General features: G+C 38.0%; 1 protein-coding gene across 3 annotated transcripts in view; it reads left to right on the top strand.

The window, feature by feature from the left end:
• Dock11 (dedicator of cytokinesis 11) overlaps positions 1–24,915 on the top strand; it is a 193,047-nt gene that overhangs the window by 70,728 nt on the left and 97,404 nt on the right. For all 3 annotated transcript variants that reach the window (XM_077107462.1, XM_077107464.1, XM_077107463.1), the window contains exons 10-16: positions 1,070–1,153; positions 4,890–5,030; positions 6,322–6,534; positions 11,251–11,373; positions 13,298–13,380; positions 23,435–23,557; positions 23,721–23,797. In XM_077107462.1, the coding sequence (XP_076963577.1) occupies positions 1,070–1,153; positions 4,890–5,030; positions 6,322–6,534; positions 11,251–11,373; positions 13,298–13,380; positions 23,435–23,557; positions 23,721–23,797 (844 nt within the window). The remainder of the gene's footprint in view (positions 1–1,069; positions 1,154–4,889; positions 5,031–6,321; positions 6,535–11,250; positions 11,374–13,297; positions 13,381–23,434; positions 23,558–23,720; positions 23,798–24,915) is intronic.

Below are 24,915 nucleotides of genomic sequence, written 5' to 3' on the forward strand. Positions count from 1 at the left end.
CATGTTATTAATTTTTAATTTGTTTCTCCCTTTGGGAATTTGAAATGGATTAGTTTTAAATTATAGAGTTGATTATTATACATACAAACACTCTCACATATTTCATACACACACACACACACACACACACACGCATATACATACTTTTCTCTGTGGACTTTCTATATAATACAACAGAAAGTTAGGTTGTGCTTGGTGGCACACACCTGTAATCGGAGGATCACTTGATCAAGACCAGCCTAGGCAATTTAGAGAACCTTTCTCAAAATAAAAATAAAAAACAAAACAAGAAAACACACACACAAGAAAAGAAAAAAAAAGGGCTGAGGATGTAGCTGAGGGTAAAGCACCCCTATGTTCACCACCTAGTATCATTAATATTACTACTAATAATAACAACAACAACAATAATAATAATAATAAATAATGAAAAAAGAAGAAAGTAAGAAAGCTAGAACTCATTTATACATTTAAATGCTTGTCAACCCTATGTGTATTTTGAACTCATTCCTCTTCCTCAATTGCTGATTCAAACAATTTTAGAAGTTTCTTTTTTGGCAATTTAAATCTACTCTTAAACTTCAAAACTGTTTCTCAAAAGTCTAGGAGTATATTCAGGATCCCTTGACCTTAGCTTTCTGTGGTTCTGTAGATTATAATTGTGTCCTCTCTCAAGTTTTGTCATCCTAGACTGTACAGCCCATTATGTTTGCTAACGTGATGCAATCAGAATTGTATTTAATATTTCATAGCTAACATTGTGGATATGTAAAATATTGTGATTTCTCATTTGTTTCTCTTATGCATTCAAAGTCTCTTGGATTTCTTTTTATGTGAATTATGGAATGAACCATATTATTGGTATTATGGAGAAGCTCATAGAAAGTAAAAGAAGCAGATCTGTAGCTAAGTGTGGGTCATAGTGATGGTGATACATCTCTTCCTAGCTAAGCAATCATACTTTATTCATATTAATTAAATGGAAAGTAAGAATGGAATATTTTTGAGCTGTGTCAGTACTATTTTGAAGGACATGAACTAATATTACATGCATATTTTTAAATTTTAGTATGGAAGAGAAACAGAACAGCTAAACAAACTCAGTAGAGGAGATGGAAGACAGAATCTCTTTTCTTTTGATTCGGAGGTTCAGGTATTATTAATATATTTCTTGAGTCCCAGAATTGTTGCTTATAAATAACATCTGTAAAATGGTTAAATCATTGCCTTTTTTTTTTTCGCCAGTGGTGACTATAGATTGTTTTATATTTGTCTTGTTCCCTTTGAACGTGAAGCTTAAAATTGACTCCTAGCTCAAGAGGACTGTCACATATTGCAAATGTATATATATTTCTCAATTTCCAAACTCTTTTCACATCACCTTATTCCTTAACATGGATAAATTAATAACCCTTAAAAGATTATTTCAGAGCTCTTTTAACTCATTAAGTAGAATTGTGATCTTGTGACAGTGAATACCTGCAGTATAGAGAATACCAAATCAAATGACAATTGATTTTCACATTTGATGTGGACACATTAAATTGGAGTATTTTCATGTCTGGCTTAATCGAATTTTAAGTAGTCGGTGAAGCATGACAGTGCAGGTTATGTGTATTTTAACCTCATTTATTAGAATTAGGAAATTTTTGGAGTAAGATACTTATATTCGGCCTGAGATTGTAGCTTAGTGGCAGAGCACTTGCCTAGCACATGCGAAGCACTGGGTTGATCCTCAGCACTACATAAAAATAAAATAAATAAAATAAAGGCATTGTGTCCACCTACAACTAAAAAATATATTAAAATATTTATATTCATCAGATATACATATTTAATTATATGATATTTTTTAATTAAATCTTTGATTTGTTTAAATGGACAAAGTCTACATTATATAAGTATTATGAATGGTGTTTGTAGTAAAAAATATTTCATGAGAATATGAAATTATTTGGGGTGAATGTTCTTGGTTTTCTTTTGTACTTTTCTTTTTCTTTTTTTAAAAATATTTTTTAATTGTAGATGAACACACAATATTTTTATGCAGTGCTGAGGATCGAACCCAGTGTCGAGGCAGATGCTTTACCACTGAGCTATAGCTCCAGCCCCTCTTTTCTTTTTTTAAATATTTCTTTAGTTGTAGTTTGACACAATATTTTTATTTATTTTTAATGTGATGCTGAGGATCGAACCCAGTGCCTCTCAGATGTGAGGCAGGCGCTCTACCAATGAGCTACAGCCCCAGCCCCTCTTTTGTAGTTTTCTATAGGATAATTTTAATTAGTTTGATTTTGTTTGAAATAGAAAATTAGTATATAAGCATTAATGTTTTTCTCAGTGAAAATATAACATGAAAATATAAAACAGTTTGGGGAAAAATGATATTATTGTTGCTTCATATAGTTTTCTAATTAAAGTCTTTTTATCTGGTTTGAAATGGGAAAATGTTTAGTTTATAAATAAAGCAAAGAGTTTTCTTTAATAAAAATACTACATGAAAAAGTTAACTTGAGGTAAATTGATTTTAAAAATATTTTATTTTCCCTTTTCCACCTATTATATTGCTTTAGTGTTAATTACCTAATTTTTTGAAAGTAAGAGTATACCAGGGCTTAGGAATGTCATTTCTAAGATATTCATTCAGAAATGTACTTGTCCTAAGAATATCTGAGCCTTTGATTTCTCCTCAATGATTGGGCTCTAATTGGACATGTCAGGCTCTGTCTTTGTATACAAAGGAGGCAGTTGACTGTGGTTGAAACTAAATCTTGTATCTTTGAAAATTTGTGGTGTAGTGTTTTTGTGGTCATGAAACCAAACTGATTTTATGTTTCGGTTGTTTATAAGTGAGCCATAGTGAGAGAAAAATTCACAATTATGATGGTGCTTCAAGCAAAAAAAAAAAATTGAATTTAATGTTGATTATAGAAGGCAGTCTTGCCACAGAGTAACCCATGTGGTTGTATGTGTCAAGTACCTTTTCTAAGTGAAGTGCCATCCCATAATTTCAGCCTTCTCTCTTAGCCATAATTCAGCATGGAGAGACACATTTTTTAAACTAGTAATCTTAGAGAATCAAGAAATGCTGGCTGATTGAAGGTGGTGGCTCAAACTTTGAACTATCAGGGAAGGCCATATGTCTCAACATTTGCAGTCACAGGCCTCAGAAAGGAAAGGATTTGGGGGTTGGGAAACTTTGGTCCAGTTTCTCCTCACATTCCACTGTCTGAGTAAGACAGAAAGGAGAGCAGATAAATGGGCAGAAGTTAGAATTGATCTCCATGGCAATGACTTGCCTCCGCTGGTTTCACAGATAAGTTTCAAGAGGGAGCTGTCTAGTCCCACACATTTGTATTCCTTTTGTAGATAAATAGGCCCAGGAGGAAAAAAAAAAATCACGCTTTCAGGTATAAACATTATATATTAGGTCTTTTAAGGTGGATTTTGATGGTGATCCAAGTTAGGTTAGAATAGTTATAATTATCCAAGATTCTTTAGGCACAATGCCCATTTTGGCTTGGATTACTTGAGTAATTGAGAATAATTCGTATGTTTCTTGGCTTGAGGTTTTTTGTACTGGCAACATACCCTGCTCAAATTCACGCAGTCATTTCCTGCCTACCATATCTACAGCCTTACTGAAAGTATAGTAAATTATCCCACAATCTGTACCTTTTTTCCCATTTGTGAATAAGATATAAATCAGTTCATTCAGAATAGACAGATGAACTTAGATTGACTGAGCCTTAAGAGCTGAGAGGTTTCTATGAGTTTCCTTAAGGAGGAACAGATTCCTCCCCTACTGAGAAGAGATCCTTGACTCCTGATATCTTTTATTTTAAACTTGTGTATATTTTGAAATACCAATAATTTAAAAAAATATTTCAGTTTGGCAAGCCAGGGTATATCTCCCAGCTCTGTTAGAAGCTGAGCTCAGTGTTTATCATTTTCCTAAGCAGACGCCTCTCTCACTGTTAATCATTTGAACATAGGTGGTCTTTGGGGTTCCAGCCTTGTCTGCCTCTCACCCTATATGCCACCAACTCTCAAATCCAGACTTTCAACCCAGACCTTTCTTAGTTTTCTAGCCACCTACTAATTTCACCTCAAACCTAATATATCCCCAATAGAACTCATCAGTATCCACTCACCTTCCCCCAAATCTGCCTTTGATTTGTATTTCACAACAAAGTTCATAACATCTATCTCTACCTAATCCCCTAGGTTAGTGACCATTATATTATTCTTATTGCCTCCCATATTCATTCCTATAATTTGCCTCCTGCTGAGCTCATAAAAGAAAGAAAATTTCTACCATCCTAGAACACATATGGAGAAGGTGAATTAACAACTATATAAATAAAAAATAATATTAGATAAATCAGAGAAAGAGAGCATAGACTTCGAGGGAGTGTGCAGTTTTCTGTAGGGCATTAGGGAAGCTCTCTGGAAGTGTCAATTAACTGGAGACTTGGAAGACATGAGGGAATAAGCCATGCAGCTGTCTTCAGGGAGAAGGTTCCTTACAGAAGAACAATGCAAAGGCCCTGGGTATGAGTGAGCTTGGTGTTCTGGAAAAATAACCAAGGAGGTCAATGTGATTAAAACAAAGTGTGGAGTGCAAAATAATAGGAGAGTATGTCAGAAGTGTGAGGAGACTTGTTCATTGCCTTAGATGAGAATCTCATCATGTCCCCCTAGGATTTCTCCATCAGTATTTGAACTTTAGTGTAAGACCTTCACATAGTCTTGTTGAATGAAAAAAAAAAATTAAATATTCAAATAAAGAATTGTTGGATTATTCCACTTTTGCTATTTAATCTGAATCCATATCAGTCTATATTTATATGAAACCCATCCTTTTAAAAAATTATACTGTTTTGTAGAGGTTGGACTTCTCAGGAATTGAACCTGACATAAAGCCATTTGAAGAAAAGTGTAACAAGCGTTTCCTGGTAAATTGCCATGATTTAACTTTCAATATCTTGGGTCAAATTGGAGACAATGCAAAAGGACCACCCACAAATGTATGTATGACTTTTCCTTTTATTTCCCTTTCGGTAGTAGAGTGCTTGCCTAGCATGTGTGGGACACTGGGTTTGATCCTCAGCACCACATAAAAATAAACAAATAACATAAAGATATTATGTCCATTTACAACTAAAAAATAAAAAAGAAATGTCCCTTTTTTTGTAACTGAGGACTAATTTACTGGATGAAAATTTCATTACTATACATTATGAGAAATTTGAAATGTAAGAATTTTATATATTTCTTTCTTTTCCCAAAGTATGGATATATTCTTGAGAGGATTCATGAAACTCTTACCTACTCAGAAGAACAGATAGAGAAAGCTCTTGACTTTTTAGAGAGACAATCCCCAGATCCTGCACCATCCTTAAATTTGGGAATTCTATTAGGAAATAGAATTTCTTCTGTGAAATTGGTTTAGAGAAATGAATAAGTATCTCCAAAGCCATGGAATACAGATGCTGTGCAGCCTGCCAGGCTCACTTACTAGTCTATAGACCAAGATTGATTTTGGTCTGCAGAGAAAATTCTAATTAATAGGTGTTATGGATCATTTGTGTTGTTCAGAAATACTTGAAACTAAAAATAAAATCTTGAAAGAGACTGTTTTATGTTCATCTTTATTTTTGGTTTCTAGTTCTAAAAATATATCAAGAGTGATGATTGATTATCTTAAAAAGTGGCTGAAATGTACCAGAACACTTTTCTGTGTGTAAAGAGTTAATGTTTATGCCATCTGGCATGAAATTTCTCTTTGTGACCAGCTTTCAAATGCCATCTGTAGAGAGGAATCATGTCTTCCAAAACTGCTGATGGGGCAAAGCTTTAGTCGAGTAATTTGATGTTGACTGATACTAGCTCCTATGAAATGTATAGTCCAGTAAGTTGTAACAGAAGGGAAGATTTATTTCTACTCTATAATATCAGCATTATTTTGGAGGTAGTTTAATTAAATGTGTAGAAAATTAAATTTTATTCATGGAATAAATTGTTTAGAATGTAGCGTTTGATTTTTACTCATCTTTTTTTCAAATTCATAACTTGTGGAATTATTTATACACCACAGAAGTTAAAATTTGACAAAACCTGTTATTTTAGAATGCTTTTTATGAAGGTAAGCCATAAGGCAATTTTAGCTAAATGTTGATCTCAGAAAGGAACTGTTATCCAAGAAACTGGAGGAATAAAAAGTTATCTTGTAATTTATGTCTCTCCCCCAACTCTACTCCCCTAACTTTATTCCCCCCAAAAGTCTTAATTTTAAAATGTAACTGTTTCTGTTCCCAGGTTGAGCCCTTTTTTATCAATCTTGCCTTATTTGATGTAAAGAACAATTGTAAGATTTCAGCTGACTTTCACATAGATCTCAACCCTCTATCTGTCCGTGAAATGCTGTGGGGCACTTCAGCCCAACTGGCCAGTGATGGCAACCCAAAGGGCTCTTCACCAGAGTCTTTCATTCATGGAATTGCTGAGTCTCAGTTACGCTACATAAAGCAGGTAAAGAGTGATCTTTAGCCTTGGTAGTACTTTTAGAGCAAGAAACAAATATTACTGCATTATTTCGTGGTTTCAGACCAATGTTTGTTTTTATGACATTGTATCTTTTATAACATCTTATTTTTCTGGTGACTGGGGGAAAATGGAAAACAGTGGACTTGTTAATAACAGTTTGGCAAAGTCATATTATCAGTGGAACCATGATATGAGACTCACAAAGTATTTTGTGAGATAGAATACAAATATAGACAGACATACACACACACACATGCACACACACACACACACACACACACACACACACTCCTGAACAAGACAATTTTTTTTGAGAAATTGACCCTGAATTAGCTGTCCTATTCCTACTTCTTTATCCATTAATGAGTAGGTAGCTTTAATAGAGCATAAAATCTCTTTATACAGGGACTCTGCTTGAAAAGCAGTGGGAGGGAACTGGAATGTCACAGCTGTAATGATCTTCTCTTGTGTTCTGTCTGGAGTAAAGAATCCCTTTCAGAAAGAACCTAGCAGTTCTTTGGCATTCTGACCTCTGACCAGACAGGAGGCCACAGAATTTAGTTGGAGCAGAATGGACAGTCTGCCCTCTAGACTTTTGGAGCTGAAAGGAAATGAGATCATGGCATTGAAGTAAAGTGGGAAGAGGTATATGAACAAAAGCTGCTCACATCCTAAGGAGACTGATTTTTCCCAAAATAAAATGTTATTTTTTTTCTGATTATAAAAATAAATACATTCTTACATGGAAATTGAAGCAATACAAGGAATATAAAGAAAGTAAAAATTAGCACCCATCGATAGTAACTATTAACATTTTAGTAAATGTCTTTCCAGACATCTTTGTTGTATTTTTATAAATACACACATATTGTATATACTCTTATAAAAATTGCATCATATTTAGGCTGTTTTACATTTACTGTATTCACTTAATGTCATGTTTGTTATCCTATATCCATATCTATAGATTAGTCACATTCATTTTAAAGGCTAACCTGGTATTCCTTTGATTTAGCTAGTTAGGATATTTCTAATTCTTTTGGTATTAGAATGCAGCATTGAACATCTTTGTGCATACATCTTAATTCATTTGTTGAATCCCTACCCCCTTGGTACCAGGGATTTAGGGGCACTTAACTACTGAGCAACATCCCCAGCCTTTTCCCCCCCATTTTCTTAAAATTTATTTTTTAGGTATAGATGGACACAGCACAGTACTTTTTTTAATTTTTATGTGGTGCTGAGGATCAAACCCAGGCCCTGCCCATGCTAGGTAAGCGCTCTAATGCTAAGCCACAATCCCAGCCCCTTTTTTCTCAAGTTTTTTAAAAATATTTTTTTAGTTATACATGGGTACAATATCTCCCTGAGTTTCTTAGGGTGTTGCTAAATTGCTGAGACTGGCTTTTAATTTGCAATCCACCTGCCTCAGTTTCCTAAGATGCTGAGATTACAGATGTGCCACCACATCCAGCTGTTGAATTGTCTCTTTAGAAAATGTTCCAAGCATTGGGATTTTCAGGATTAAAGATTATGCTTTTTGCTATAGGTTACCAAATTGTTTCTAGTTTTCTTTACATGTGCTATGGGGCTATGGATCTGTGGTAGCTTTCCTCCAAATTGTTCCCCTGATGATTCCTAAGTTTGTTCCTCAGACCATTTGTTGCCATCCATATAAGCATTGTACTACAATGGAAGTTATTTCTAATGCAAACATTGAGCCATTACAATATTATAAGTATTTAGGAATCTGCTATTGAATTATATGTTCAAAATTTCCTGCATGATACCATTAAGTCTTTTTAAAGCTGATGATAAATTTACTGTATTTTTTGAACATACTCAGCTATATATTTATTATAGGAAGTTTGATTTGTGGCTCAGATGTCGTCCAACTTGCAGCCTAGGTCAGGAAGAAAAGTAACATTTTGTTGTTGTTTGAGATGGGGACTCACTGTGTTGCCCAGGCTCGTCTTTTTTTTTTTTTTTTTTTGCCACCCGCTCCCCACCCCATGGTCTTGAACTCCTGGGCTTAAGCAGTCTTTCTACCTCAGTCTCCCAAGTAGTTGGAAGTATAGGCATTGTCACTTCACCCAGCCTCAACATTTTCCTCATATTTTTGTGGTGCCAGCCTTTTCCATCAGTGTCATGCTCATTTGTAATGATTGCTATTTTACAGATGAGGAGACCAAAACCCAGTAAGGTTAAATAAGCTGCCCACCATTATATAGCTAGCACTGGTGAACCTAGGATTGGAACCTAGATCTGTTTGGAAAAACTCAGTCAATAATATTTATTGGACAGAATGTAATTAAATGCTCAAATACATAATACCATCACATGCCCTGCCATGACCTGGGGGCTGTTTAGTGTGCGGGGGTGGGGTGGGGGCGCTGGGGTAGGAGGATGTGATCTGTTCTCTAGAAGGAGGGGCTAGTGAAGTGGGGAACATATCCATGTTTCTTTGGTGGGAAAATAGGGCTGGGCCAGAGGCTTTGTCCTATGGAGCCAGACTCCCAACCCATGTGGGATTCCTGGGCTTTCTGTGGCTACGTTCTGCATTCTGAGGACAGGGGAAGGTAGAGACTAATAAAAGGAAAGGCAAAAACTGTCCCCAGAGAGTGCCCCCACAACATTGGAGTCCCTGGTCCATTGAAAAGTGTACATTGTTATGGCTCAGTATCCTTATCTATAAAATGGAGGTAATGCTAATGCCTGCCTCCAAGGGCTGATGCAAAGCTCAGATAAGGTGTGCTGCCCTCAGAAAGTGCTTAGTGCTTGACAGTACAATGTGGCTGCTAGGAGTAGCAGTAACAGCAAAAGCAATTGGCATGCTTTTATCAATTATCAAGCCTCTTAAAATGATAATATTTGTTTCTGGCATCAGTATGGGAAAATGCCTAGACTACCAGGAATGGGGAACAATAGGTATTTAGTAAATGTCAGCTATAGCAATAATGAGTGTTACTATTTTAATTTAGCCTTATCGTGTGCAATGTACAATGCATGCAGGTGAGAGGCAGTACAGCATGGGTTGTAGTCCACACCCACCTACTTCATAAAGTTCTCTGATCCTCTATTTTTTTTGATGCATAAAACATGTATATTGTAATGCCTGCATTCAAAGATTTTTTTCGAAGACTGAATGAGACAGCACAAAAAAATATCTAGCACCATTATGTGGAAATTAACTTTAGATTTGCTTAGCTGGGTGTAGTGGCACCTGCCTGTAGTCCCAGCTCCTTGGGAGATCAAGGCAGGAGGATCACTTGAGCCCAGGGTTCCGGCCAGCTTGAGCAACATAGTGATACTGACCTCTCTTAAAAGGAAAGTAAATTACCTTCAAGGTATACTGTTCAGCATACCTTCTGCAGGGGCAGCTCAGGCAATCTGCCAGCTCCGGCTTACAGCTAGAGCAGCATGTTGCTGGCAGTACCAGAAGCCAAGTTCTGTGACCTTGACACACTTTGTTGTGCTACCCTAGTAATACCAGGCACCTAATGTACATTATTTTATTTAATCCATATGAAAAGTTTATGAAATCACTATTATTTTCATCATTCCCATTTCACAGATAAGAAACCTGAGACTTAAAAAATATGTGTTACTTCATCCTATAAATGTTGAAGCCAGAATTTGAAACCAGGAAATTTGACTTTTGAGCAAATTTTAACCACTTTATTTCATTCTTGCTGCTTGAAAATTTTAAGCTGAATCAGCCATTACCTAGGCTGGTTCCTCCTCTTTGGAGGAATTGTTATCCTTTTTACTCTGAATTTTCTATTCTGCCATGTCTACCTCAGAGACTGTCTAGAACAAATGAGATAATGTGTCTGAAATGCTTTTAAAACTGGAAAGCTCTTTATTAGCAAAGTTGGTAATATACCAAATAGAAAAATAAAACTTGGTGGAGACCCAGTGATGGATTTTTTTTCCACTCAAATTCATTTGTGTGATGTTCTACATAACCAACTAATAACACTTTTAGAGGGTTTTTATTTGAAAGGAGCCAAACTAGACAGGGGATTACATAGCTGTACCACATGCATTCAGTGAAAACGTGCAACTTTAATTGCATCTGCACTAGTAACCTTAAATAAAATGTACAGGGACAAAACAAGTTTTGTATCTTGTTTTCTCCTTTTACATTGAAATCACCAGAGTTTTTCAACTGTAACAAAGGAATGTTTTCCGCAGGGTGGTTTAGTTTTATATTAGGCAGAGCAGCAAAGTATTTTCTACCTTCTAAGCTGCAGTTTACATGAATTAAGTGTGAACTAATTGTTCTGGAGCTACATGCAGTGACATTTAAAAGTGCATGTCTAGTTCCACTTGAAAAATACACATTATTTGAGCACAATACTAGTTGAGCTAATTAATGCACATCATATTTATTAGATCTAAGAATTCACCTTGCAAACACAGCCAAGTATAAGCAGCTAGGCAGTGATAGTGACATCTATACTTTAGGACTTAATACATGTGAAGTTGGCAACAAAATATAAAATTCATTTTGAAAAAAACATTGAGAACTTTGAAATCTGTACGAAAAGAAGTGCTACCTATTTCTGGAATTCTGTACATGATCCTATGTTGAATTTCAACATCCTATACTAAACACACTACTTGGACTTATTCACCAAACAAACAGCTATAAATATAATGTTACATAAAAGTCTTAACAGAAGTAATTTTTTTCAGGGAATTTTCTCAGTGACGAATCCACATCCTGAGATTTTTCTAGTTGCGAGAGTCGAAAAGGTGCTGCAGGGAAACATTACACACTGTGCAGAACCCTACATCAAAAATTCAGATCCAATAAAGGTATTTATAAAGATCACTTATGAACATTATAGCTTAATGTAGAATTTACCTTTTAATGCTATTTTAAACGACCTTATTATTGACCCCTCTAGAAGAAAAATCATCTTCTCCGAGAATGCTATGTATTCTGAAAATATTTTATACTATGTGAATATGTATGGTAAAGGTTGAACATGCACCCTCTTTATTATTTGTGTTCTGTTAACATGACAATCTGGTTTCTGCTTGCTTATCAAAAAAAGAGCTACAGGCTCTTAGACCACATCTGCTAAGTGACATGGTATCTTTGGTAATAGCCACTTTTTCCTTACTTGCGGATTTACAGATAGCCCTGGGAAGTCAGAGCTGGGAGAGAAAAAAAGACCTAATCCTGTAGTGCCCCAATGCCAGTTCATACCCAGATTCACGCCTGTCTGTGATGCAATGAGAACAGATGGAGGTTTTGTGAGGTTTCGCATATTTTACAAAGGAATGTCCTTTATTTTGAAATCTTTGCCCTTCTTATTTTTTCAGTGTTATACATTTCTTTCATGATGTATTAGCATATGAAGCCACAGGGAGTTTTTTTTTTTTAAAATATGTTTTAGTTGTAAATGGACACAATACCTTTATTTTATTTATTCATTTTTATGTGGTGCTGAGGATCAAACCCAGTGCCTCACACATGCTAGGCAAGTGCTCTACCACTGAGCCACAACTCCAGCCTGACAGGGACTTTTTTACTGTTTGTTTTGCTAAATGTCTTTAAGTGACCACAGTAAAGGTGGCAACCCGATATATCATTATCCATGACATCCAAATGTTTGGAAGTCATCAATCTAATCCCATCCTCTCATACATGAGAAAACTGAGGCCTAGCTGGGAAAGGGTTTATGGTTGAGTTCATTAGTAGCACTACAGCTACTGCATATTGAGCAATCATCAATTTATTGTAAGACATTTCATGTGTATCCAGATAACTATTTGGAAGATCCTGAGGAGATATGTAACTAATTCATGAAAAAAGTCTTGATACTATAGATAAAAGACTAGCATTCTAGGATAAGCATCTTGCCAGCATTTTACAGTCTGTTTAGGCTTTACAGACAGTTTATCTCCTATGTCATCTCCCATTGCCTGACCAAACAACGACTTCTGCCCATGCTAGACTAATTGCATTGACTCTTGGTCACTTGTGCCTTATCTTGGGAGTAGAAAGGTCAACTGTATCCAGAACAAATTACTCCCAGGAATGATGAGTATCTGCCTCCTGTGTGAAAGGAAATACACGTTAAAACTGCTTACAAGTAGATTTTTTTTTGGTGTAAATTGTACCCTATATCTGTTTTGTTGATTTTCTGATATAGTGACCCAAACCATTGAGGAGAAAACATAAAACCTTTTATTCTAGTTTTTTTTTTTTTTTAAGAGAGAGTGTGAGAGAGAGAGAGAGAGAGAGAAAGGGAGAGAGAGAATTTTTTAATGTTTATTTATTTTTTTTAGTTTTCGGCGGACACAACATCTTTGTTTGTATGTGGTGCTGAGGATCGAACCTGGGCCACACGCATGCCAGGCGAGCCCGCTACCGCTTGAGCCACGGTCCCCAGCCCTCTAGTTTGTTTTTTTTTTTTTATTTTTTCCCTGCATTTTTATTGGCACATGGTAGTTGTACATACTGACAGGATTTATTATTACATGCACACAATACACAATATAACAATATAATTTGTCCAATATCACTCCCCAGCACTTCACCCTCTATCCCCACTTTCCACCTCTTAAAAACCTAGAAGTTTCAACACTTCAGTCTGGGAAAATGGGTTGCTGATATATGGTGTTCTTTTTCTGTGACCTTTTCTAAATTTTTGATTTTTATATTGGTAAATTGGGTGAGCCCATGGCAGATTAAACAAATTCTAGCTTATGTTCTTATTTTTTACCTTAGACAGCCCAGAAGGTACACAGGACAGCTAAGCAAGTGTGTAGCCGCCTTGGACAATACAGAATGCCCTTTGCTTGGGCTGCCAGGTTTGTATAAATTTAATTCTGACCCTTCTATTCATATTCTTCTGTGAGGGCAAGGACAAGTGTCCTTACTAGTACTCACCAGTCTGTTTTTGGCAGACTAGTTTTATATTAGGACACTTGGGTTGTAAGACTTCTTTCTGTTGGAATTTGATGTACATCAAAGACCTCTTCTGAGACCCTCTCATTTTTTTCATATATCTTGCTTCAGGGAAATTTTCTTTGGCTTCAGTTACTGACCCAACTGATACCACTTAATTTTATTGCATTTTAAAAGAGCAGCATATTTGCTAAAATGATGGAATTTTTTCCAGAAACTAGAAATTGTAATGAATTATGTACAATATGCCATTATTTCAGAGTTGGCTAGATTTTATGATTTGAAAAAGTATCATAGAATAATTCTGGAAAACATACTAAACATTTGAAGGCAAAGAATGTAGTCATTAAGTGCAAGTGTGTAATTAATAATTTTTTTGCTCCCTGGTAACAAATGCAGCCAACCTTTTGGAGGTAGTGCAGTTGGAAGCATGCATTACCTATATCTCTTATGTTATGGTAGTTTATATTATTTTATCTAAATCTTGCAAATCTACATGCAGTGATGACTTAAAATTTGTTTTTTTGTTTTTCTCCACTTTGAAGTACTAGTTCATTTGCTTGTTTGTGTTACAGCCTGTGCAACTCACTGGAAGTTCTGGGGAAAGGGCACCATGTTCTGAATAATTCAATCAATTATGTTCATTGGATGCTGGGCAGTAGCATAAGAATAGGAGATTCTAAGTTATATACTTCTTCTGTCGCTATAATCATTTCATTTTGGGGAAGGTCTAAAAGTGCATTATATTCTGGTAGATGAAAAGGTACCAGGATCTTTGTTTGGTACCCTCACCAGAAATAAATAAATAAATAAACAAACAAACAAATAAATAAAGAGTAGAAGAAAAGATAGCCAAGGATAGGTGAATGACAGAGTAGCAGAAGTTGGCATGTGTTGGTATTCTTTTTTTGTTTTAAATTTTTATTTTATTTATTTAATTTTTTTTAGTTGTAGTTGGACACAACACCTTTATTTTATTTATTTATTTTTTATGTGGTGCTGAGGATCAAACCCAGTGCCTCACACATGCTAGGTGAGTGCTCTACCACTGAGCCACAACCCTAGTTCCTATGTTGATATTTTGAATGTGAAGTGTGGCTTGTAAATATAAGCATAGTTAAAATGCTCAAGCCTGAAAAGTCAATTGTTGCTGCTACTATTAACAGTTAAGTGTTAGCTCTATTCTAGGCACTCTTTGATCTAAGTGCTTAATGTATGTGTGTGTGTGTGTGTGTTTGTGTGTGTGTGTTTCTATGTGTTTCTGTGCTGGCAATGGGACCGGGGCATTGCACACCATAGGAAAGTACTTGCATTCTAAGCCACAACCCAGTTCCAAATGTAGATTTTCTTAAGATGGGAGTATAATTGTGCCCATCTTGGAGATGAAGAAACTGAGGCACACAAGTAAAATAAAAATAAGAAATCCTTGCCAAAAATCACTAACGTATGGCAAAGTAGGGATCTGAACACAGGGCACCGAACTTCAGTGCCCACTCCAGACCACTATGGAATACTGCCCCCCTCTGGGCAGTAGCAGTAGCTGCCTGTGTTGTTTTGCCAGTAGAAAAATTCATTTTGAAATCATCAAAGAGACGAGATTTGATCCCAAATTCTGATGAAGAATCGTGCTGTTTCCCTTCCTGAATCATTTCGGTTGTCAGCAGTAGCAGGAATTCATTCTAAAGACTTGGCTGGTATATTTAAAAGGTGTATGATAAATCCCTGTGTAGTAGAAATCAAGGAGGTGTACTTAGAAGTTAATGCCTTTAACCAAATATTTAGAGGTTCTACCAGGGGGAATTATGGTTTTGGCTACATTTTTTTTTTCAGTTTGTTGGGTGGTACATCACTTCCCATTTTAGCAGTAAAATTGCTTCTTAAAAATGGTAGAAGAGGATTCCGCTCTTGCTCTACAAACAGCCACCCCACCCGCCTGGTTCTTAGCCACGAGGCTGCAGCCGCCCGGCTTTACAAGCGCCCCCGGCGGCCCTGCTCAGTGAGAAGGGTCCCTGCCCGGCCGACAGACAGTTTCCGCCATCCCGGCTACCCTGGCGGCCCCGCTCTTGCCCTGCAAACAGCCACCCCGCCCGCCTGGGTCTTAGCCACGAGGCTGCAGCCGCCCGGCTTTACAAGCGCCCCCGGCGGCCCTGCTCGTCGAGAAGGGTCCCTGCCCGGCCGGCAGACAGCTCCCACCATCCCAGCACTCCTGGCGGCCCGCCCGCTCTGCGAAGGGTCACCCCGCCCGGCTCTTAGCCACGTGGGCGCCGTCTGCCTGGCTCTGTGGGCGCCCCCGGCAGCCCAGCACAGCCAGAAGGGTCCCCGCCTGGCCCGACAGAAGGCCCGTGCCCTTCCGGCTCTGCTAACAGCCCTGCCCACCCGGGAAAGGGCTCCCCCCCTTGAGAGGACGGGAAGGAAATCTAACCAAGCCTCTATGAATTAGCGAACTGGGATCTAAAACCAGAGATTGTGTCAGACAAGAGACAAGCCAGTTCCACCTCTCCCTTCGGTCACTCCTGCAAGGAGCCAGGGGCCCGCCATAGCAGAGAGGGGAAGTCACCAAAGATCGGCCAAAGAGATTCCTTCGCAGCGGATTCTAAATTAGCAGGAGCGGCACGGGAGCCGGCCGGAGCTGGCGGGAACCGCGGCAGCGGCACGGGAACCGGCGGGAGCCGAGGCGGCGCTGACGCAGGAGCCGGCCGGAGCCGCGCGGCGCGGGTCTCCCAGCTACCGCTCCCACCAGTGCTGACAACTGAGGTCTCTTGCACCAGATACGGGGGCGTGGCTACCAGAAGGTAAGCAAATTTGCTGGGGGTTCTCAGCCCCAAGCTCTACAAACTTAGGGCCTGAAGGAGGCAAACAAGGAGAGTGTGCCCAGGCACTAATGAAACAGCTGCTCCACGCGTGTGCAAGGTAGGCGGAACTGTGACCACCGACAAAACGGGCCCAGTGGACCGCCAGACACATCGCTCCAGTTGGGGGAGGGGCAGAGCCGCCGGGCGCCTGCAAGGTAGGCGGACCCACTACCCACCAGCAGAACAGGCACAGCAATACACAGAGCGGCAGAGCCACCCCCCGAGCCTACAAGGTAGGCAGACCTGCGACCCACCGGCAGGTCAGGCCCAAAAACCTGCGGAGGGGCACAGCTGCCCCACGTGCCTGCTAGGTAGGCTGAACTGTGACCACCAACAGAACAGGCCCAGCGGCCGGCCAGACACATCGCCCCGCCCCGGTTGGGGGAGGGGCAGAGCCACCGGGCGCCTGCAAGGTAGGCAGACCTGCGACTCACCAGCAGATCAGGCCCAGTGACCCGCGGAACGGCAGAGCCACCCCCGCGCCTGCAAGGTAGGCGCACTTGCCACCCACCGGCAGGTCAGGCCCAGCAACTCTCGGAGGGACACAGCTGCTCCACGCGAGTGCAAGGTAGGCGGAACCGTGACCACCGACAAAACAGGCCCAGTGGCCCGCCAGATACATCGCCCCGGTCGGGGGAGGGGCAGAGCCGCCACCAGCGCCTTTTAGGTAGACAGACCTGCAACCGACAGACAGAACAGGCCTAGTGGCCAGCGGAGGGGCAAAGCCGCTGCTCACGCCTGCAAGGTAGGCGGACCTGTGACCACCGAAAGAACAGGCCCATCGAAAGTACAGGTACAGCGGCCTCCTGGCGTGGTAGGCACATTGCCTCAATTGGAGGAGGGGCAGAGCCACCGCCAAAGCCTGCGAGGGAGACTTTGCAGCTATACAAGAGCAATATCAATATATAGGGGGAAAAATCAATAACACAACAGTTTCACCAAGCAGAAAGAAACGCGATCAGTATGAAAAGACAAGGAAAGAAAGGACCACAAGCAATGCAGGTCAACTCAACTTTAGAAGAGGTAATATCTGCAGCAGATGGAATGTCAGATAAAGAATTCAGGATATACATGCTTCAGATGATCTGGAGTCTCAAGGAAGACATTAGACAGCAAAATCAGACAATGAAAGACCACTTCGACCACTTCGACAATAAATTACATAAACAAATCCAAGAAGCAAAAGATCAATTATACAGGGAGATAGAGGTTATAAAAAACAAACAAACAGAAATCCTGGAAATGCAGGAAACAATAAACCAACTTAAAAACTCAATTGAGAATACTACCAGCAGAGTAGAACACTTAGAAGATAGAACATCAGACAATGAAGACAAAGTATTTCAACTGGAGAAGAACATAGACAGCTCAGCAAAGCTGTTAAGAAACCATGAGCAGAACATTCAAGAAATATGGGATAACATAAAGAGACCCAACTTAAGGGTCATGGGGATACAGGAAGGTATTGAGGTCCAAACCAAAGGAATGAGCAATCTATTCAACGAAATAATACGAGAAAACTTCCCAGACTTGAAGAATGAGACAGAATCCCAAATTCTAGAAGCCTACAGGACGCCGAATGTGCAAAATCATAAGAGATCCACACCTAGACACATTATAATGAAGATGCCCAACATACAGAATAAGGAGAGAATTTTAAAAGCTACAAGAGAAAGGAAGCAGATTACATTTAGGGGTAAACCAATCAGGATAACAGCTGATCTTTCAACACAGACTCTGAAAGCTAGAAGATCCTGGAATAACATATTTCAAACACTGAAAGAAAAGGGGTTCCAACCAAGAATTGTGTATCCCGCGAAATTAAGCTTCAGGATGGAAGATGAAATTAAAACCTTCCATGATAAACAAAAGTTAAAAGAATTTGCAGCTAGAAAACCAGCTCTTCAAAACATCCTCGGCAAAATATTACAGGAAGAGGAAATGGAAAATATCAATGAAAACCAACAGCGGGAGGTAGTACAGTAAAGGTGGGGGGGAATAATCAAAGAGGAAAACAAACCATGTTTAGTAACATAAATAAACAAATATGGCTGGAAGAACAACCCATATCTCAATAATAACTCTGAATGTTAATGGCTTAAACTCACCAATTAAGAGACACAGGCTAGCAGAATGGATCACTAAACAAGACCCAACAATATGCTGCCTTCAGGAGACGCATTTGATAGGAAAAGACATACATAGACTGAAGGTGAAAGGTTGGGAAAAATCATATCACTCATATGGACTTCGGAAACAAGCAGGAGTGTCCATACTCATATCAAATAAAATAGATTTCAAGCCAAAGTTAATCAAAAGGGATGAAGAGGGACACTACATACTTCTCAAGGGAACCATACACCAACAAGACATAACAATCATAAATATATATGCCCCAAACAATGGTGCAGCTATGTTCATCAAACAAACTCTTCTCAAGTTCAAGAGTCTAATAGACCACCATACAATAATCATGGGAGACTTCAACACACCTCTCTCACCACTGGACAGATCTTCCAAACAAAAGTTGAATAAGGAAACTATAGAGCTCAATAACACAATTAATAACCTAGACTTAATTGACATATATAGAATATACCACCCAACATCAAGCAGTTACACTTTTTTCTCAGCAGCACATGGATCCTTCTCAAAAATAGATCATATATTATGTCACAGGGCAACTCTTAGACAATATAAAGGAGTAGAGATAATACCATGCATCTTATCTGATCATAATGGAATGAAATTGAAAATTAACGATAAAAGAAGTAAGGAAAAATCATGCATCACTTGGAGAATGAACAATAGGTTACTGAATGATCAATGGGTTATAGAAGACATCAAGGAGGAAATTAAAAAATTCTTAGAGATAAATGAAAACACAGACACAACATATCGGAATCTATGGGACACATTGAAAGCAGTTCTAAGAGGAAAATTTATTGCTTGGAGTTCATTCCTTAAAAAAAGAAAAAACCAACAAATAAATGATCTAATACTTCAACTCAAAATCCTAGAAAAAGAAGAGCAAAACAACAGCAAAAGAAGTAGAAGACAAGAAATAATTAAAATCAGAGCTGAAATTAATGAAATCGAAACGAAAGAAACAATTGAAAAAATTGACAAAACTAAAAGTTGGTTCTTTGAAAAAATAAATAAAATCGACAGACCCTTAGCCACGCTAACAAAGAGAAGAAGAGAGAGAACTCAAATTACCAGCATACGGGATGAAAAAGGCAATATCACAACAGACACTTCAGAAATACAGAAGATTATCAGAAATTATTTTGAATCCTTATACTCCAATAAAATAGAAGATAGTGAAGGCATCGATAAATTTCTTAAGTCATATGATTTGCCCAGATTGAGTCAGGAGGATATTGACAACCTAAACAGACCAATATCAATTGAGGAAATAGAAGATACCATCAAAAGACTACCAACTAAGAAAAGCCCAGGACCGGATGGGTATACAGCAGAGTTTTTCAAAACCTTTAAAGAGGAATTAACACCAATACTTTTCAAGCTATTTCAGGAAATAGAAAAAGAGGGAGAACTTCCAAATTCATTCTATGAGGCCAACATCACCCTGATTCCTAAACCAGACAAAGACAGTTCAAAGAAAGAAAACTACAGACCAATATCTCTAATGAACCTAGATGCAAAAATCCTCAATAAACTTCTGGCGAACCGGATACAAAAACATATCAAAAAAATTGTGCACCATGATCAGGTAGGATTTATCCCTGGGATGCAAGGTTGGTTCAATATACGGAAATCAATAAATGTTATTCACCACATCAACAGGCTTAAAAATAAGAACCATATGGTCATCTCGATAGATGCGGAAAAAGCATTCGACAAAGTACAGCATCCCTTTATGTTCAAAACTCTAGAAAAACTAGGGATAACAGGAACATACCTCAACATTGTAAAAGCAATCTATGCTAAGCTTCAGGCTAGCATCATTCTGAATGGAGAAAAACTGAAGGCATTCCCTCTAAAATCTGGAACAAGACAGGGATGCCCTCTCTCACCACTTCTGTTCAACATAGTTCTCGAATCACTGGCCAGAGCAATTAGACAGACGAAAGAAATTCAAGGCATAAAAATAGGAAAAGAAGAACTCAAATTATCACTATTTGCAGATGACATGATTCTATACCTAGCAGACCCAAAAGGGTCTACAAAGAAACTATTAGAGCTAATAAATGAATTCAGCAAAGTGGCAGGCTATAAAATCAACACGCATAAATCAAAGGCATTCCTGTATATCAGCGACAAATCCTCTGAAATGGAAATGAGGACAACCACCCCATTCACAATATCCTCAAAGAAAATAAAATACTTGGGAATCAACCTAACAAAAGAGGTGAAAGACTTATACAATGAAAACTACAGAACCCTAAAGAGAGAAATAGAAGAAGATCTTAGAAGATGGAAAAATATACCCTGTTCATGGATAGGAAGAAGTAACATCATCAAAATGGCGATATTACCAAAAGTTCTCTATAGGTTTAATGCAATGCCAATCAAAATCCCAACGGCATTTCTTGTAGAAATAGAGAAAGCAATCATGAAATTCATATGGAAAAATAAAAGACCCAGAATAGCAAAAACAATTCTAAGCAGGAAATGTGAATCAGGCGGTATAGCTATACCAGACTTCAAACTATACTACAGAGCAATAGTAACAAAAACAGCATGGTACTGGTACCAAAACAGGCAGGTGGACCAATGGTACAGAATAGAGGACACAGAAACCAATCCACAAAACTACAACTATCTTATATTTGATAAAGGGGCTAAAAGCATGCAATGGAAGAAGGATAGCATCTTCAACAAATGGTGTTGGGAAAACTGGAAATCCATATGCAACAAAATGAAACTGAATCCCTTTCTCTCGCCATGCACAAAAGTTAACTCAAAGTGGATCAAGGAACTTGATATCAAATCAGAGACATGGCGTCTGATAGAAGAAAAAGTTGGCTATGATCTACATACTGTGGGGTCGGGCTCCAAATTCCTCAATAGGACACCCATAGCACAACAGTTAATAACTAGAATCAACAAATGGGATTTACTCAAACTAAAAAGTTTTTTCTCAGCAAAAGAAACAATAAGAGAGGTAAATAGGGAGCCTACGTCCTGGGAACAAATCTTTACTCCTCACACTTCAGACAGAGCCCTAATATCCAGAATATACAAAGAACTAAAAAAATTAGACAATGAGATAACGAATAACCCAATCAACAAATGGGCCAAGGACCTGAACAGAAATTTCTCAGAGGAGGACATACAATCAATCAACAAGTATATGAAAAAATGCTCACCATCTCTAGCAGTCAGAGAAATGCAAATCAAAACCACCCTAAGATACCATCTCACTCCAGTAAGATTGGCAGCTATTAGGAAGTCAAACAGCAACAAGTGCTGGCGAGGATGTGGGTAAAAGGGTACTCTTGTACATTGCTGGTGGGACTGCAAATTGGTGCGGCCAATTTGGAAAGCAGTATGGAGATTTCTTGGAAAGCTCGGAATGGAACCACCATTTGACCCAGCTATTCCACTACTGGGTCTATTCCCCAAAGACCTAAAAAGAGCACACTATAGGGACACTGCTACATCCATGTTCATAGCAGCACAATTCACAATAGCAAGACTGTGGAACCAACCTAGATGCCCTTCAATAGACGAATGGATAAAAAAAATGTGGCATTTATACACAATGGAGTATTACTCTGCATTAAGAAATGACAAAATCATAGAATTTGGAGGGAAATGGATGGCATTAGAGCAGATTATGCTAAGTGAAGCTAGCCAATCCCTTAAAAACAAATGCCAAATGTCTTCTTTGATATAAGGAGAGTAACTAAGAACAGAGTAGGGACGAAGAGCATGAGAAGAAGATTAACATTAAACAGGGATGAGGGGTGGGAGGGAAAGGGAGAGAGAAGGGAAATTGCATGTAAATGGAAGGAGACCCTCAGGGGTATACAAAATTACATACAAGAGGAAGTGAGGGGAAAGGAGGGAAAATATAAGGGGGAGAAATGAATTACAGTAGAGGGGGTAGAGAGAGAAGAGGGGAGGGGAGGGGGGAGGGGGGATAGTAGAGGATAGGAAAGGCACAGAATACAACAGACTCCAGAATGGCAATATGTAAATCAATGGTTGTGCAACTGAAGTGATTCTGCAATCTGTATATGGGGTAAAAATGGGAGCTCATATCCCACTTGAATCAAAGTGTGAAATATGATATATCAAGAACTATGTAATGTTTTGAACAACCTACAATAAAAATTAATTAAAAAAAAATGGTAGAAGAGGGACTGGGGTTGTAGCTCCGTGATAGAGTGCTTATCTAGCACATGTGAGGCCCTGGGTTCCATCCCTGGAACTGGGGGAAAAAAAAAACTACACATGTATATTGTAAACTATATAAATTTATATTCAAGTTCTACTTTAACTTTTTTCAACTTCAAGGTGATATGGTTTACCTTTGAAAAAATGCACACCTGTTAAATGTTGAGCTTGATGAGTGTTCACAGTGTGTATGGTTGTAACCACTACTGCAACCAAGATAAAAAACATATCTATCAAGATAAAGAAAGTGTCCACATGGCCCTGTCCAGTCAATCATCCTACTGATCATCTCAACTAATCAGTGGTTGTTCTGGGCAACCAATGATCTGATGATCGTGGGAGATGACTTTCTTCTATTCTAGGCTTTTATTAAATGGAATCATGCAGTATGTGTTTGGTTTCTTATACTCAGTGCATTTTTGAGATTTATCCATATTGTATATATTGGAAATTTATTTTGAGTAGTAGCTGATGGTATGAATGCACTGTAATTTGCTTATCCATTCTGTTCTTGATAAATATCTGGATAATTGCCCATTTTGGACTGTACCAGATAAATCTGAAAACATTCACGTAGCATGTGGAAACATAGTTAGGAGTGGAATTGCTGCAGACAAGATGTATGTTTAACTTTGTGAGAAAACCAATAACTTTCTATTTTATATTCCTACCCAGGCTATCTGGATTTATTAGTACTTTTATATTTTTTAGTAAATCCTTTTTATTGCTGTTTTAGACCCATTTTCAAAGACATTCAAGGCTCTCTCGATCTGGAAGGGAGATTTTCTCCTTTATATAAACAGGATAGTAGCAAGCTTTCTAATGAAGACCTTCTCAAGCTGCTTTCAGAATACAAAAAGTAAGTGTTACTGCAATAAATGAATTATCAATTTCTTAAGATGCTGAATGTGAGTCATGTATTGTTAGAACTGAATTCCTAAAGAATGAAATTTGGATATAGGGTAACCAATACATTTATTCATCATAATTTAAATTCTAAAAAATTCTTTCTTTATACCTAGGCCAGAAAAGACCAAATTGCAGATCATTCCTGGGCAGTTAAATATCACAGTGGAATGTGTTCCTGTGGATTTATCAAGTAAGAATGTATTGCAAATTAATAAAAGCATAATTAAAGGTTATGTTTGAATCTTAGGGTTTTTTAAAAATATTTTTTTTTCCTGAGGTTTGCATGGTATATTAGTTTCCTAAGGGTACCATAGCAAAGTATTATAAATTGTGTTATTTAAGACAACAGAAATTTATTCTTTCACAAGGCTGTAGCAGGGCTGTGCTACCTCTGAATGCTCTAGGGAAAAATCATCCCTTGAGTCTTTTTATTTTCTGGAAGCTCCTGGTTGTCCTTGGCATTTCTTAGCTCACAGCTACATTTTAGTTTTCACATGGCCTTCTTCCCTTTGGTTTTCATTGGTTCCTTTTCCTATGGGGACACTAGTCATTATATTTAGATTCCACCCTCATCTAGTATGACCTCATCTAAACTAATTATATGTATATATTTCCATCTAAAGTCACAATCTAAGGTTCCAGGTTGACATGAATTTGGGGGTGGGACTATTCAACCCAGTATGCATGGTGAATAGTTACAGATGAGAAAGTGAGTTGATCTTTATCATATGTTTTCTATAAAATATATGATGTTATCAGTATGCTCTCATTTGTTTCTGATGCATTTTACATTGGATAAGTTTCTACCTCTGTCAGCAAGTGTGAGATCAAAAGGGAGAAGAATTTCTTGTCTCAGTACTAGAATCTAAGATTCTAGGAGAGACAAAAGATGATTTGTAGGAGATAAAATTAATTGGGTAGGAAATATTTGAAAATATTTTGTCTTAATAATAATGCCAGTAATACAAATTAAGATTCTTTTGCTCATCAATAAAATTTCCAAAAATGTTTTAAATGAATTTATTTGTCTAGGAGTGTAGCTTAGTAATAGTGAGGCCCTGGGTTTGATCCTCAATACCAAAAAATTAAAGAACATCTAATTCTTATTAGGTTTTGGCCAAGCACTATTACCTATCATGTGCAAAAAATATCCATAGATGTCTGTAATTAAGACATTATTCCAGTTTCAAGATTCTATATCCATTTATTCACTAATAACAAAATGTTATTTTACTTATAATAATGATAACTTACTAAATATAATAATTTACTTATTGCATCATTGTTGATTAAACATTTGAGGATGTA

Source organism: Callospermophilus lateralis, chromosome X (assembly GCF_048772815.1).
Source record: "Callospermophilus lateralis isolate mCalLat2 chromosome X, mCalLat2.hap1, whole genome shotgun sequence".
Lineage (NCBI taxonomy): Eukaryota > Metazoa > Chordata > Mammalia > Rodentia > Sciuridae > Callospermophilus > Callospermophilus lateralis.